At 44.0% G+C, this 13,902-nt stretch overlaps 1 protein-coding gene across 2 annotated transcripts in view; it reads left to right on the forward strand.

Annotated features, from left to right (window-relative positions):
- LOC144691364 (uncharacterized) overlaps window positions 1–13,902 on the forward strand; it is a 129,698-nt gene that overhangs the window by 36,005 nt on the left and 79,791 nt on the right. For both annotated transcript variants that reach the window (XM_078559387.1, XM_078559388.1), the window contains exon 3: window positions 5,889–6,130. In XM_078559387.1, the coding sequence (XP_078415513.1) occupies window positions 5,889–6,130 (242 nt within the window). The remainder of the gene's footprint in view (window positions 1–5,888; window positions 6,131–13,902) is intronic.

Consider the following 13,902-nt stretch of genomic DNA (forward strand, 5'->3'; position numbering starts at 1 on the left):
AAAAACAGAATTCCCACTAATTCAGTCACTGGAGGGGGCACGGTGAACTTGGGCAGTGCTGGTTTGAAATGAGTTGGTCTCTGGCATGAGGATTGGCTGGTAGTATCATTCTGACACTTTGGACAGATCCCCTTTGTGAATTACTACCTGCAAATCAATGTAAACCCTCAGATGAGTTGCAGTTTGGACCTCCAGTTGCAAAACCAACTCTGATCTATTCCAGCCTCCTGAAGCAGCTTTGTGCCTTGCAGCATGGCAAGTTGCAGATGAGTGGCTCATTCCCCACCTTAACTCCCTTTCCACCACTGTCAGGCATGTTGCTGTCGAACCTGCTCGAACCTGGATGAGGTTGAGGTAGAGACTGAGGAAAAGTTGTAGAATAGAGAGGATCTGATTTGGAAAAAAAGGAATTGGAACATTGAAGCAGGAATGGGCCATTTATTTCCCGGAGCCAGTTCTGCTACTCAATGAGATCATGGCTGATCTGTGACCTAACTCCACAGACCCATCTTTGCCCATATCCCTTATTACCTTTGGTTAACAAAAATCTATCAATCTCAGATTTAAAATCAACAATTGATTATGCATCAATTGGTATTTGCAGAACAGAATTCCAAACTTCTACCACCCTTTGCATGTAAAAGTGTTTCCTAATGTCACTTCTGAAAGTGACTATGTTCCCTCACCCTAGGCTCTCCAGTAGTGGAAGTCATTTCTCAATCTATCTTCTCATGTCCACTTAATTTCTTGGAAACTTTGATCAAATTCTAACACCCGGGGAATAAAACACTACTTTGGGTAAAACAAAAACAAAAATACCTGGAAAAACTCAGCAGGTCTGGCAGCATCTGCGGAGAGGAACACAGTTAACATTTCGAGTCTGAATGATCCTTCAACAAAACTAAGTAAAAATAGAAGGTGAAATATAAGCTGGTTTAAGGGGGTGGGTAGAGCTGGATAGAGGGCCAGTGATAGGTGTAGATAACCAAAAGATGTCACAGACAAAAGGACAAAGAGGTGTTGAAGGTGGCGATATTATCTAAGGAATATGCTAATTAAGGGTAGAAAGCAGGACAAGCAAGGTACAGATAGCCCTAGTGGGGGTGGGGTGGGGTGAAGGAATCGAAAAAGGCTAAAAGGTAGAGATAAAACAATGGATGGAAATACATTTAAAAATAATGGAAATAGGTGGGAAAAGAAAAATCTATATAAATTATTGGGGAAAAAAAGGGGGGGGATCAGAAAGGGGGTGGGGATGGAGGAGAGAGTTCATGATCTAAAATTGTTGAACTCAGTATTCAGTCCGGAAGGCTGTAAAGTGCCTAGTCGGAAGATGAGGTGCTGCTCCTCCAGTTTGCGTTGAGCTTCACTGGAACAATGCAGCAGGCCAAGGACGGACATGTGGGCATGAGAACAGGGTGGAGTGTTGAAATGGCAAGCGACAGGGAGGTCTGGGTAATGCTTGTGGACAGACCGAAGGTGTTCTGCAAAGCGGTCACCCAGTCTGCGTTTGGTCTCTCCAATGTAGAGGAAACCACATTGGGAGCAATGAATGCAGTAGACTAAATTGAGGGAAATGCAAATGAAATGTTGCTTCACTTGAAAGGCGTGTTTGGGCCCTTGGACGGTGAGGAGAAGGGAAGTAAAGGGGCAGGTGTTGCACTTTCTGCGGTTGCATGGGAAGGTGCCGTGGGAGGGGGTTGAGGTGTAGGGGGTGATGGAGGAGTGAACCAGGGTGTCCCGGAGGGAACAATCCCTGCGGAATGCCGCCGGGAGGGTGAAGGGAAGATGTGTTTGGTGGTGGCATCATGCTGGAGTTGGCGGAAATGGCGGACGATGATCCTTTGAATGCGGAGGCTGGTGGGGTGATAAGTGAGGACAAGGGGGACCCTATCATGTTTCTGGGAGGGAGGAGAAGGCGTGAGGGCAGATGCGCGGGAGATGGGCCGGACACGGTTGAGGGCCCTGTCAACTACCATGGGTGGAAACCTCGGTTAAGGAAGAAGGAAGACATGTCAGAGGAGCTGTTTTTGAAAGTGGCATCATCAGAACAGATGTGACGGAGGCGAAGGAACTGAGAGAATGGGATGGAGTCCTTACTGGAAGCGGGGTGTGAGGAGCAGTAGTCGAGGTAGCTATGGGAGTCGGTAGGCTTGTAATGGATATTGGTGGACAGTCTGTCACCAGAAATTGAGACAGAGAGATCAAGGAAGGGAAGGGAAGTGTCAGAGATGGACCATGTGAAAATGATGGAGGGGTGGAAATTGGAAGCAAAATTAATAAATATTTCCAGGTCCAGACGAGAGCATGAAGCAGCACCGAAGTAATCATCGATGTACCAGAGAAAGAGTTGTGGGAGGGGGCCGGAGTAGGACTGGAACAAGGAATGTTCCACATACCCCATAAAGAGACAGGCATAGCTGGGGCCCATGCGGGTGCCCATAGCCACACCTTTTATTTGGAGGAAGTGAGAGGAGTTTAAGGAGAAATTGTTCAGTGTGAGAACAAGTTCAGCCAGACGGAGGAGAGTAGTGGTAGATGGTGATTGTTCAGGCCTCTGTTCGAGGAAGAAGCTGAGAGCCATCAAACCATCCCGGTGGAGGATGGAGGTGTAGAGGGATTGGACGTCAATGGTGAAGAGGAGGCGGTTGGGGCCAGGGAACTGGAAATTGTTGATATGATGTAGGGTGTCAGAGGAATCATGGATGTAGGTGGGAAGGGACTGGACAAGGGGAGAGAGAATGGAGTCAAGATAGCAAGAAATGAGTTCCGTGGGGCAGGAACAGGCTGACACGATCGGTCTGCCGGGATAGTCCTGTTTGTGGATTTTGGGTAGGAGGTAGAAGCGGGCCATCCAAGGTTGGGAGACTATCAGGTTGGAAGCTGTGGGAGGAAGATCTCCAGAGGAGATGAGGTCAGTGACAGTCCTGGAAACAATGGCTTGATGTTCAGTGGTGGGGTCATGGTCCAGGGGGAGGTAGGAGGAAGTGTCTGCGAGTTGACGCTCAGCCTCTGCAAGGTAGAGGTCAGTGCGCCAGACAACAACAGCACCACCCTTGTCAACGGGTTTGATGACAATGTCTGGGTTGGACCTGAGAGAATGGAGTACTACTCAGTACTCAAAGTACTACTTTGAGTAATCTCACCTCATATTTGGAGTTCACATGTCATTCTGGTACCTATGCTGCACTCCCCCTCCCAAAGCCAGCATATCCTTCTTAAGGTATTGTGCCAACTAAACACAATACTCCAGGTGTAGTCTAGTCAAGGCTTTGTGTAGCTGAAGCACAACTTCTACCCCCTTGAATTCTAATCCTTCATATATAAAGGCCATCATTCCATTTGCCTTTTTGATGATTTTCTGTACCTGTTCATGACGTTTTAGGTTCTATGTACATGGACCCCCAAGTCTAACTTTTCACCATTTAGAAAGTGCCCCAATCAATAATTTTTAGGTCCAAAGTAATGACTCACATTTGCCTGCATTGAAATCGATTTGCCACAGTTTTGCTTATTCAATTAGCCTTTTGTAATTTGATGCTTCCATCTACATAGCTTACAATGCCGCCTATGTTTGTGCTATCGACAAACTTAGGTATGTGGCTTTATATCCCATCCTGTAAGTTATTAATAAATATGATGAATTGCCAAGGCCCCCCCAGCAGATTCTTGCCGGACACTGCTAGCCACACCCTGCCAATTAGAATACCTGCCCATTATTCCTACTCTCTGTCTTCTGGCACTCTGCCTAGAGAAAGAGGTGAAATCAGGAGATTGGATTTGGATTTTAACCAATCAGTGACTGGATGGCCTGTTTGTGGACAGAAAGAAATTAATGAGCTTCCCTGATCCAGAATCAGAGGTAGGACAGCATGCTTTGCTAAGGGGAGATTGGATGCAGTAATTAGTGATGGCACAGAGGACATTGGGGTTGTGCTTTCCCTTGAGTTACAGGAGGAGTTGACCAGAAGATGCTGTTGCTGTGTTTGAGGTGATCGTGCCATCAGGCAGCGGACAGCCAATCGGTTGGAGGGTGCTTCTGCCCTGCATAGCAATTTTTACACAGGAATTGCTAGATGGAGCTTATCTTTTACCAGCCTGGTAGCCTCATGATGCAATGGAACAAAGGTGATTATTGTACCAGGGAGAGTAATGGGGGGTGAATAACCATATAAGATCTCACAGAAGTGAGGGCTTTGAAAGTGGGGCAAAGCACCAATGAATTGGGTGCTAGAGGTGCCAATGCTGGTGTATCTCTCACCCCAGAGGAGAGTGAGTGAGTTGAGACAGGCATTGGTGTCAAGGAAGGATGCAGGACCTAGAGATTACTCGGTGTACACGTATAGAAAAAGAGATGATGAAATGATAGCAGCTAGCCCAATAAAAGACTGTGAAAGGAAGAGTTTAGACAGAGGCTGAGCCAGCAAAGAAGGTAGCCAGTTTGAAAGGGAAGAGAAGCTGAGGTACAAATTGCAGTTGCTGAGAACTTAATTAGTATAAAGACTAACTAAGGCAGAAAGGAAGAGATTTCATCAGGGAAGTCTTTGTGGGGCTTGGGACAGGGAGCATATGCAGTAAGGATGTCGAGGAGGGGTAGAAAGGATGATAGCGGAAGAGGCGTTTAAGTGAGAAGATGAATGTTATATTGCCACCATGGTGATTAGGCTTTGGCACATGAGGGAATGTGTATTTGACAAGGCAGCCTCAGTGTGAGGATCGGGGGGGTGGGCGGGCAAGAATCATCTTTGATGAGTAAGATTTGTTGAGTAAGATGAGGCTCAGAATAGAAATACTATCAATCCAGGGTGAAGTGGTGGATGGGAGAAGGGCCTTGTTTACAACAGAGTGGACATTGTGCAGGGTACTGCAGAAGGGATGCATTGTCGTGGTCTTAAAGGGGTAGTTGGGCAGGAGGATAGAGAGATGCTAACTCTCGAGTATTGCAGCAGAGTAAGCACCAACATAGGGACATAGAGCATACTACATGGCCAGCTTAATCACAGATTAACTATTAGCGTGGCCTTCCAGAGCCACCAAGACCGGTTGTGACACAGGGGGTTGGGGACAGGACAGGGTGATGTCAGCACGGACGGGATGGCATCACCAGGTATGAGGGTGACATCACGTATGTGGTGACACCATCATGTTGGGAGATTCGGCGGTTTTGGAGAGACAATGAGGAGGGTGGGGGTGAGTATTAAAACAAACCTGCGTTTTGCTTCTCCATCGCATGGAGGCTGCTGCAGACAAGGAAAGGAATGAGCACACATCCCTGCCAGTGCTTTACTAAGGTAAGTGGACAAAGGGTCAAAGTATCATATATGAAGCCATCCATTACGGACAGTGGCCAACCAGCTAAAAACCATACTGTCCGGCACAAAATCGGACATCTGGCCACCCTACTAACTACTGAGATCAGTATCAGCTCACGGATATCATGCCTACTTTGTGTGCACCTAGGTTCCATGGAGTGACCATTTAAATGAGGATTTCTCTAAGTAGCAAGAAAACATTGAAATCATTGTGCGTTCCACATCTTTCTGTTCTAATTTCTAGCAAAGAGAAAGGTTACTTCCATGGGTGCTTTCTTCAATAAACAATGTATGTGCTACATTAAATATTATGATCGAGAACTGCAATATTTTTGACAGGAATTTCTTTACCTGTCATCTCACACACACAAAAATAACTCTGGTTGTCTTTACTATAATTACCCTTGATATAAATCCCAAGCTCTACAATCAGTCTACAATCATGTATTTTAATACTTTACGCAAAACATCACAGGTCAAAATGAGTATCAATAACACTGAAAGCTGCACTTGTGTAATATGAAGTGTTGCAGATTTTAATAATGAAAACATGAACAAAGGCTGTTGTTATTGCAGTGAAAAATACCAGGAGCAATGACCCTGGGGAGTGCAGCACCGCAGAAATCAATCTATCTGATGTGGAATCTGAAAGCGCTGGTTACCAAGAGCAACCTCGCACTGACAATAGGCATGCTGGGATCATTACTCAACAACTCCGATCAGGCAAAAGGAAAACATTTGCTCCATCAAATAGCCAGATGGGCAGACCAGTCAACTCCAAGGAAGTAAGATTAAAGAAGAGGAGACTGCACACTATGGTAAGCCATCATACAGAACTGTATGAACCAGAATATGCAGAAATTTAACCTAATCTTTGTACATATTTTCACATCTCCTATTTGTATGACTGGTTTGAAGGTCACTCTTTGTGTTTTGTGTTAAACATTACGGATGTTGATTGACTTGCTGAGGCGTGACTGATTTTGTACTGTGGATGGTTTCCTGGTAGGTGGTGTGCATGGTTTAAGCACTCACTCCAGCGGACTTCATTAAAAACTAAGCATGGCAGATTGTGACCTTTTGACTATACACCAGACTGCTTCTTGGTCCTCGCATGATACTAATGTCCACAACGCCAGGTAATTTTGCAACTAGACCTGTCAAATGATGCCAAAACGAAGCATACAATACAAATCCGAATGGCAATCAGACAATCAGATGACAACAGCACTTCCGTCCATCTTTTTTTTTGACAGAATGTGGAGAAAGCATGACGACTGTGCTGGTCAGAGGAAGGGACTTGGCTCTTCCGGGCCAGATTTAAGAGATGGGAGTGAGGGAAAGGGGGAGTGAGGGAAAGGGGGAGCTCAGCTATTGCCAGTAGTGCGATTGATATATTTTACATCAAGCGCATGAGGTGTCACTGGCACAGGACATCCATCAGTCACAAACTTGTATACTGCGGAAGACCTGAGTTCGCCGCTGGGGTGGAGGTCTCTCTTCCTTCCTGTACCTGTAGGTGATGGATGGCACGCTGGGAAACCTTCCCTTAGCCTCTTTGATGCACAGTCAAGACAACTATCTTCCTAGTGGATCATCACTGGAGCAGGAGCAATCAGGTATTTGTTCATATATTTAAAATGCCACTGCATTATAGGTAGCACTAATATGACAGTTATGTTGTTCAGTGTAGCTTATTTAAAAATGTGTTACTGTTGTTTCCCGTTTTGAAGTTATTTCCACCCCACATATTAGGTCTTTCCCACATACTGCCAGAATTCCCCTGCGGAACTATACCCATCTCTTTAGAAGTGCACAAATTTGACCGGGATTAATGACCCCTCAGATCTTCCCTCTACATCTGCCGCAGTGACTCGCCCTCCATTCGATGTTTCCCCAGCATCTTCATCAAGGTTGGGAATTTGCCATGGGCATTCATACCAACAGTCAGCGGGTATTAGACATTTCTAGGGCAGTGTCCAAATATGCAAACAAGAATCCGCAATGCTCCCAGAGTCTTCCTCTTCTCAGGAATTCCGGAGTGCTGAGACACCTGAGCAAGGTTAGGGAGGTGGAAAGATTGCCAGCTTGAACAGGGATGAAGGGTGGCAGCATGAACAGGGAAGAGGTGGAGGGTGCCAAGATAAGGGAACAAAGGGTGCCAACATGAGAAGTGGACAAAGGGTGCCAACAAGAGGGGATGAGGGATGCCAACATGAGACGAAGGGTGCCAACATGAGGGAATGGAAGGTGCCAACATACAATGGTCATGAGGGGATGAACAGGGAAGAAGGGATGAGGGCAGCAGCATGAAGAAGAAAGAGAAATCAATTTGAGGAAGAGAGAGAGAAAAAATAGTGCCAACATGAATTAGGTCAGGAGAGAGAGCAGAGGAGATTTAAATTGTGCCAGTGTGAACTGAAGGGGAGGAAAAGTACCAGGCTGAACAGGGGTGGTTTACAATGGTGGAATATGTCAGTGAATTGATTGGATTGGGCTGAACATTAAACTGTAGAGGTCGACAAGGGGTTCTCAGAAGCTGCCTGGTTATCTGACCCGACTCAAGGAATTGCAACAATTGCAGATGATAACGTTCGGACATTCTGAACACCAAGCATTGCTTGAGAATATGGTCGATTTAAAAACAGGCACCATCAAGAACAGATAATGGTTGGATTAGGTCACCCCCTCCAGTGAGTCTGTTGGACAGATTTTTGACTCGTGTCAGAGCACTGCTCTTCCGACACCTCTGTCAGGGAGGATGCATCTGTTGCTGGGTCTTCCATCTCAGCACTTAATTGGACTCCAAGAATCTTAAGTTGCAATCCAAGGAAAACAAAGGCATGGACCTGCCCAACTGAGACCCGTAGCGTTATTACCTTAAATGCCCCCACTGAAGAGTGAACAGAGTGCCTCTCTGACTGTACAGGAGCTTTTGGGGAAGCAGTGATGTGTTGAAAATGCAAACCCCTGCCTCCCAGCAATTGTGTGGAGTGGGAGCTGTGGTAGGAGTGTGTACAATTCCAACTGTGTCACCAACAGTGCTGACGCTCCTTTAGTTACTAAGACCAGAGGCGCATCCCCCTACTTAAACAATTTTGAAAAGATAATTAATTAGAACTTCTTTCTCCCAGTAGTCAACCTGCTACCAGAAAAAGCTTTAAACTGTAATGAAAAGTATATAATTCCCTATTGACAAATGGAGAGTGGTTTTCAATAAAATGAAGCAAAAGTCCCCTTTTTACAACAGCCTGCATTCATGTAGTATTTTTAACTTAAAAAAAAAATCACAAGCACTTCACAGGTCAGCCAAGAATGGGGAGAATAGGAGGCTGAATACTCAGAATAATGGGTTTTGACAAGGTTCTTTAAAAAAAGGTGAGAGAAGTGGAGAGGTTTACAGAAGGAATTCCAATAAGTAGGACCCAGGCAGCTGAACATTCTGCAAATAAATGTGCGCTAAGGGAAGGATTGGACAAAAGGTCAGGATTGGAGTGTTTGGGTGTGGGATTATATAGGACAGGGAGAGACTATGAAATAGAGCGAGCTGAGACTGTGGGGGTGATATAAAGATGCAGATATTAAACTTAATGCTTTGAGGGACACTGAATCAAGGTAGATCAGCAAGTTCAGGTACGATGGGTAAGCAGAGCTTGAAATGGGACAGTATGCAGGTGGCACTGTTTTGAATAAGTTAGAGTTTATGGAGAGTGGAGGATGTGAGGCCAGCAAGGAAAGTATTTTGAGTTATCGAGTCTGGCGTTGTCGTGGCATATGTAAAGGTTTCAACCACGGACAGAGATGGGCCATGTTGGGGAGTGGAAATATTTATTTTGAAATCAGAAAGTACAATACATTCACTGCAGAATCCACAATACTGGAAGAAACACCACATTTTGTTGCCAATTTTAATTCTCTGCAATTGGGTTATGCTCTCTGTACTTCCTCCCCAAGAAAATAAGCCTTGTGCTTTTAAAACTTCCTCTTCATCAGTCTTTTATATACTTATTCCTTATATCCTTCTGCATGATCAATATAAGTAACTTTAGTTAAAAGCACATGTCCCACTGCATTTACAGTGTAATTATTTGTTTTCTTATGTCATCGGCGTATATTTAAGGCATTAGCTTTTCTGAAGCTGCTGGTTTTTTTTTTGCTAATTTCAAGGTTGGCATCAATCAAAAAACTCATAGCTGCCAGTCTGTGGCACATTGGTACATCAGTGTTTAGGGTCACCTGATTATGCAGATGTTTCAACATTTATTTATATCATGTCATTGGGTTAACAAAACTTAGACATATACCTTCAAGATCATATTTAATTAATAAAGGTATATAAATATTGCTAGTGGTTTATCAGTTTGGCAAAATTACTAAACATTACTGGAGGTGCTTTAGACTTCTCCGGAGTGGTAATTGTAAGTAAATTTTGCTGTTACAAGGGTTAATTTCATAACTTGCACTTCCATTGAGGGAACATGTGTATTGTCTTACCTCTGGGAGTACAAAATCATTGAAACAGCCTTACTAAATTCTGCAATGTTATCAATGATAAATTTGGAGTAATTGAGGCTTGTGGAATGGTTGCCTGAATTCTGTTTTCCTGTTTCTCAGAGTTGTCACAAAGCCAGGGGTATACACCCAGATCACCATACTACAAGCTTCCAGACACTGACTGAAAGTAAAGCAGACCAGTATGTAAAAGCCAGAGCTGAATGAGATACGTGACAGTTCTGCCTTGTAGGAAGAGCTCAAGGAAGGTAGAGTCCCAAACAGAGGCTTCTGTATCTGAACAAGACAGCCAAAATCCTTGTAGGCAATCTGCACACACATCCCAAAAAACAGTTAATGGACAAACATAATTGTTTTTGCCATTTGGATCTGCCCTGTTGTAACACAATTTTGATTCCCTATTGGTTGGCTGATTTGTAAAATGGTCAATTAAGGTGGAAAATCTTGAGACTAGTAATTCACCAAAATAGGAAAATAATCAGTCTTTTTTTTCTTTTCAGAATCCAGGGCATTATTTCCCTTGACAAAGGGACCTCAGAAGCCACCTGGGTATCTGACCCAACTCAAGGAATTGCAACAATTGCAGATGATAATGTTCAGACATTCTGAACACCGAGCATTGCTTGAGAATATGGTCGATTTAAAAACCGGCACCATCAAGAACAGATAATGGTTGGATTAGGTCATCCCCTCCAGTGAGTCTCTTGGACAGATTTCTGACTCGTGTCAGAGCACTGCTCTTCCGACACCTCTGTCAGGGAGGATGTTGTTGGGCCTTCCATTTCAGCACTTAACTGGGCTCCAAGGATCTAACATTGCAGTCAAGGAAGACAAAGGGCATGGATCTGCCCAACTGAGACCCGTACCATTATTACCTTAAATGGTGATGATGACTTGTAGATTGTTCAATTATTGCCTAATAAATCAGTTGGTTTGAGCAAACATGTCTTGTGTCCTTGTAATTTTTACATTTTGGCTTTGTCAAGCCATGACTTCAACCTTATTGTAACCAGAATTCCTCAGGAATTCCTGTTCACTGGAGTGTACAATGTGGAATGAAAAGCAATCCAGCAACTGATGAGTTCATACCTTTTTCAAAATAAACCTCATTAGAAGCAAGTCAGGTCTGTGTTTTTTTTAATGCTGTGCATGAGTACATTGGATTAGAAACAAGTTAAGGAGCTCTGACTGTCTGGGAACAGAGCTCCAGGTTAATGGTTTATTGACAGGCACAGAATCTCTAGAGACACGGTGACGGGAACTGAATAAGAGAATATGCAGTGGAGAAGGAATTAGGAGACATAGAGACAGGCATAGGCCAATAAATATGACCTGCACAACTTACCACAACAAAAACTTGCAGCTGTAGAGCACCTTTAATGTAGAAACATTTCCCACTGTGAGCGGGATGGAAGGAGATAAATAAGAGTATTTATAGTTATCGTAGTGATTGGAAATATTCAACCTGTGCAGTATTTCTGAAATGTGTTCAAATAGTTTCTGTCTTAACTTGTGTGTATTTATTTATGTTAGCTATAAGAAAAAGCACTGACTGGTATTGTTTAAATCACATGGTTTGCAGAGGTTTAAAACATGAATTATGAAAATCAGAAGTGAAATTATAATGATCAGTATTTGAAAGGGCAAAATAGATAGAAAGATAGATGAATATTTTGCTGGAGTATGCCAGCAAAATGTTGACATGCTTTGTCCTTGTTCATGCTTGCTGAGCAGCCTTTAAAATTTTCTTTTAGTCACAAAGTCATTATATTTTATAATTTAGCCCTATTTGTAACATAAACACTAATAATTTCATTACAGACTTAAGTTAGTGTATTAAGTTGGTGTATTTTGTTCATATATATTGCCTTTCTGTGAACTACCAGGCAGAATTCAGGAGGGAAGGTGGTTTTTGGTTGAAGAGGTGCCTCCCGTGGCATTCTAAACACTCTGGAAGATTTGCCCTGGCAAGGCTGGGAGGAGAAATTGCTGGAGTGGGCCTTATTGCTAGTAGTCATTTGAGAATTCTGTGAAAAACTCCAGTTTCCAGGCGCTCTGGAAGTGCCATTCAATGATCATTTGACATTCGGCTTGGCGAAACGGAGAGATGTGAACCTGTTGGAAGCTGGGAGTGTGTGTGGTCTATGTCCTTTAAAGACTGTAATCATGTGGAGAGCATGCTGGAAGCTTCATATACACCAGTTACCTAATCTAATGTTTAGTCAATGTTGCTTTTAATTTGGTTGTTATGGTAAAAGTCTTAAAACTTGAAATCCTGTCATGTGATTCCTTTAAGCCGGTCACTGGGAATTCAAATATCTTTTTGAATGTCTCTATGGGAATTGTAACATTTCTCTCTTTCATTTACAACTTTTTAAAATCCGCTTTTACCTTCATCTCCAGGCTGACACACCAGTGCACTACCGAGAGAGTGCTGCACTGTCTCAGTCTTTTGGATGAGGCATTAAACTGAGGCCCGGTCTCCCCTCCCTGGTGGAAAGATCCCATGATGTGATTGGAAGAAGAACAGGAGACAGTTCTTTTCTGTCACGCCAAATATTTATTTCTCAACAAGCATCAGGTTTTACAAATGAAAAAAGAGATGACCTGGTCATTAGCAGATTGCTGTTTGTGGAAGTAGCAGTTCACAAATTAGCTGTTACGTTTCCTACATTACATCAATGACTTTACTTCAAAACTTCATAAGCTGTAAAGCGCTTTGGAATATCCTGTGGCCATGAAAGGCATTAAAATTCTTTTTTTCAATCTCTTCAATCCATGCACCATCAGCGACCAAGTTCCTGTGATAAGGACCAGAGAATCGGGCTTTTCTCAATCTGAACTGCCCACCAGCATGTGCGCACGAATGGGTTAGGGATGGTGGGTAACCTTTCCTCTGAATTTGCCTTCTATTCCTGGGAAGAACCCTTCATCTGCTTCACATCTTCCTTCGACAACCGGACAGAAAATTGGGCCCATATTCCCATCTGTGTCATCAGTGTTTTTTTAAGGAGTCAACCTAGCATGCCTTTCTATCCCCTTTGTTCCACCTCCTATCTCGAAGCCCTTGATGCTCTATGAAGTGTTGAGCATCAGCGTTGGTCACCACCCGACGCTTCTGTACTGAACTTTTACTGAGGAGTCAGCAGCAGCAGCCAGTGCATCGTTCCCTCCCCACACTAGAATGGCTGAATCCCCACTGCTACTTCATCAAGGTTAGCTAACAGAGCAAAGGACAGGAATCAAACCCAGGTCAATTCATTTGCTTGTTTGTTTACTTGGTTGTTATAAGTATTTAAGTAACAAAAATCATTACTTTGATTTCTCATGTGGCAGGAATATTCCCACTTTTGTTTCTATAACGAAAACCGTTAAGTATCAAAGTTACCTTTAGCAGATGGATACAGCTCTGAATTCTCAGGTGCCCTCATTAAAGCCTGTGATTCAGACATGCTGTCTAAAATTAGTTTAGAACCACGGCCTGTGGTGCAAATTGAGGAAAGGGGAACAATTCTAGACCTATCTGTCTAAATAAACGAGCAGTGAAAGCAATTATAACTTGTGGCACTTCAGATAAAGCTTCACAAATCTCTCGGGTGTGGAGGTTGTGGTTTCTGTGGCTTTAACAGTTGCAGTAGACAAGCAACAATAACAACAACTTCCATTTATATAGCGCCTTTAACGTGGCGAAATGTCCCAAAGCACTCCAGGGGAGCATTGAGAGAAAAGCAGGACACCGAGCCACATAAGGGGCAGGATTTTTGGCGCGGTGGGCGGACCCAGGAGCAGCCGAGAAACGGCCTGACGCCCGCGATCGGCCTCTGACCGCGATTTCAGGCTGGCTGGCCGATTAACAGCCAGCCAGCGTGAAGGGGGCACTGAGACGCTCAGCGTTGCCAGGGCAAGGGTGGGAAGAGGGCAAGCGCCAAAGGTCTGCCCATGCGGGGGAACACGCCACTGAAAGCTCCCTGAAGGCAGAGAGCTGCCTCAGGGAGCTGAAGCATTTTAAACCAATCAATGAAGTGTTTAAAAATCTGGAAAAAACGTCCGCACAGCAGACTCAATCACCTTAACGTGT

This window comes from Cetorhinus maximus, chromosome 16 (assembly GCF_964194155.1).
Source record: "Cetorhinus maximus chromosome 16, sCetMax3.hap1.1, whole genome shotgun sequence".
Taxonomy (NCBI): Eukaryota; Metazoa; Chordata; class Chondrichthyes; order Lamniformes; family Cetorhinidae; genus Cetorhinus; species Cetorhinus maximus.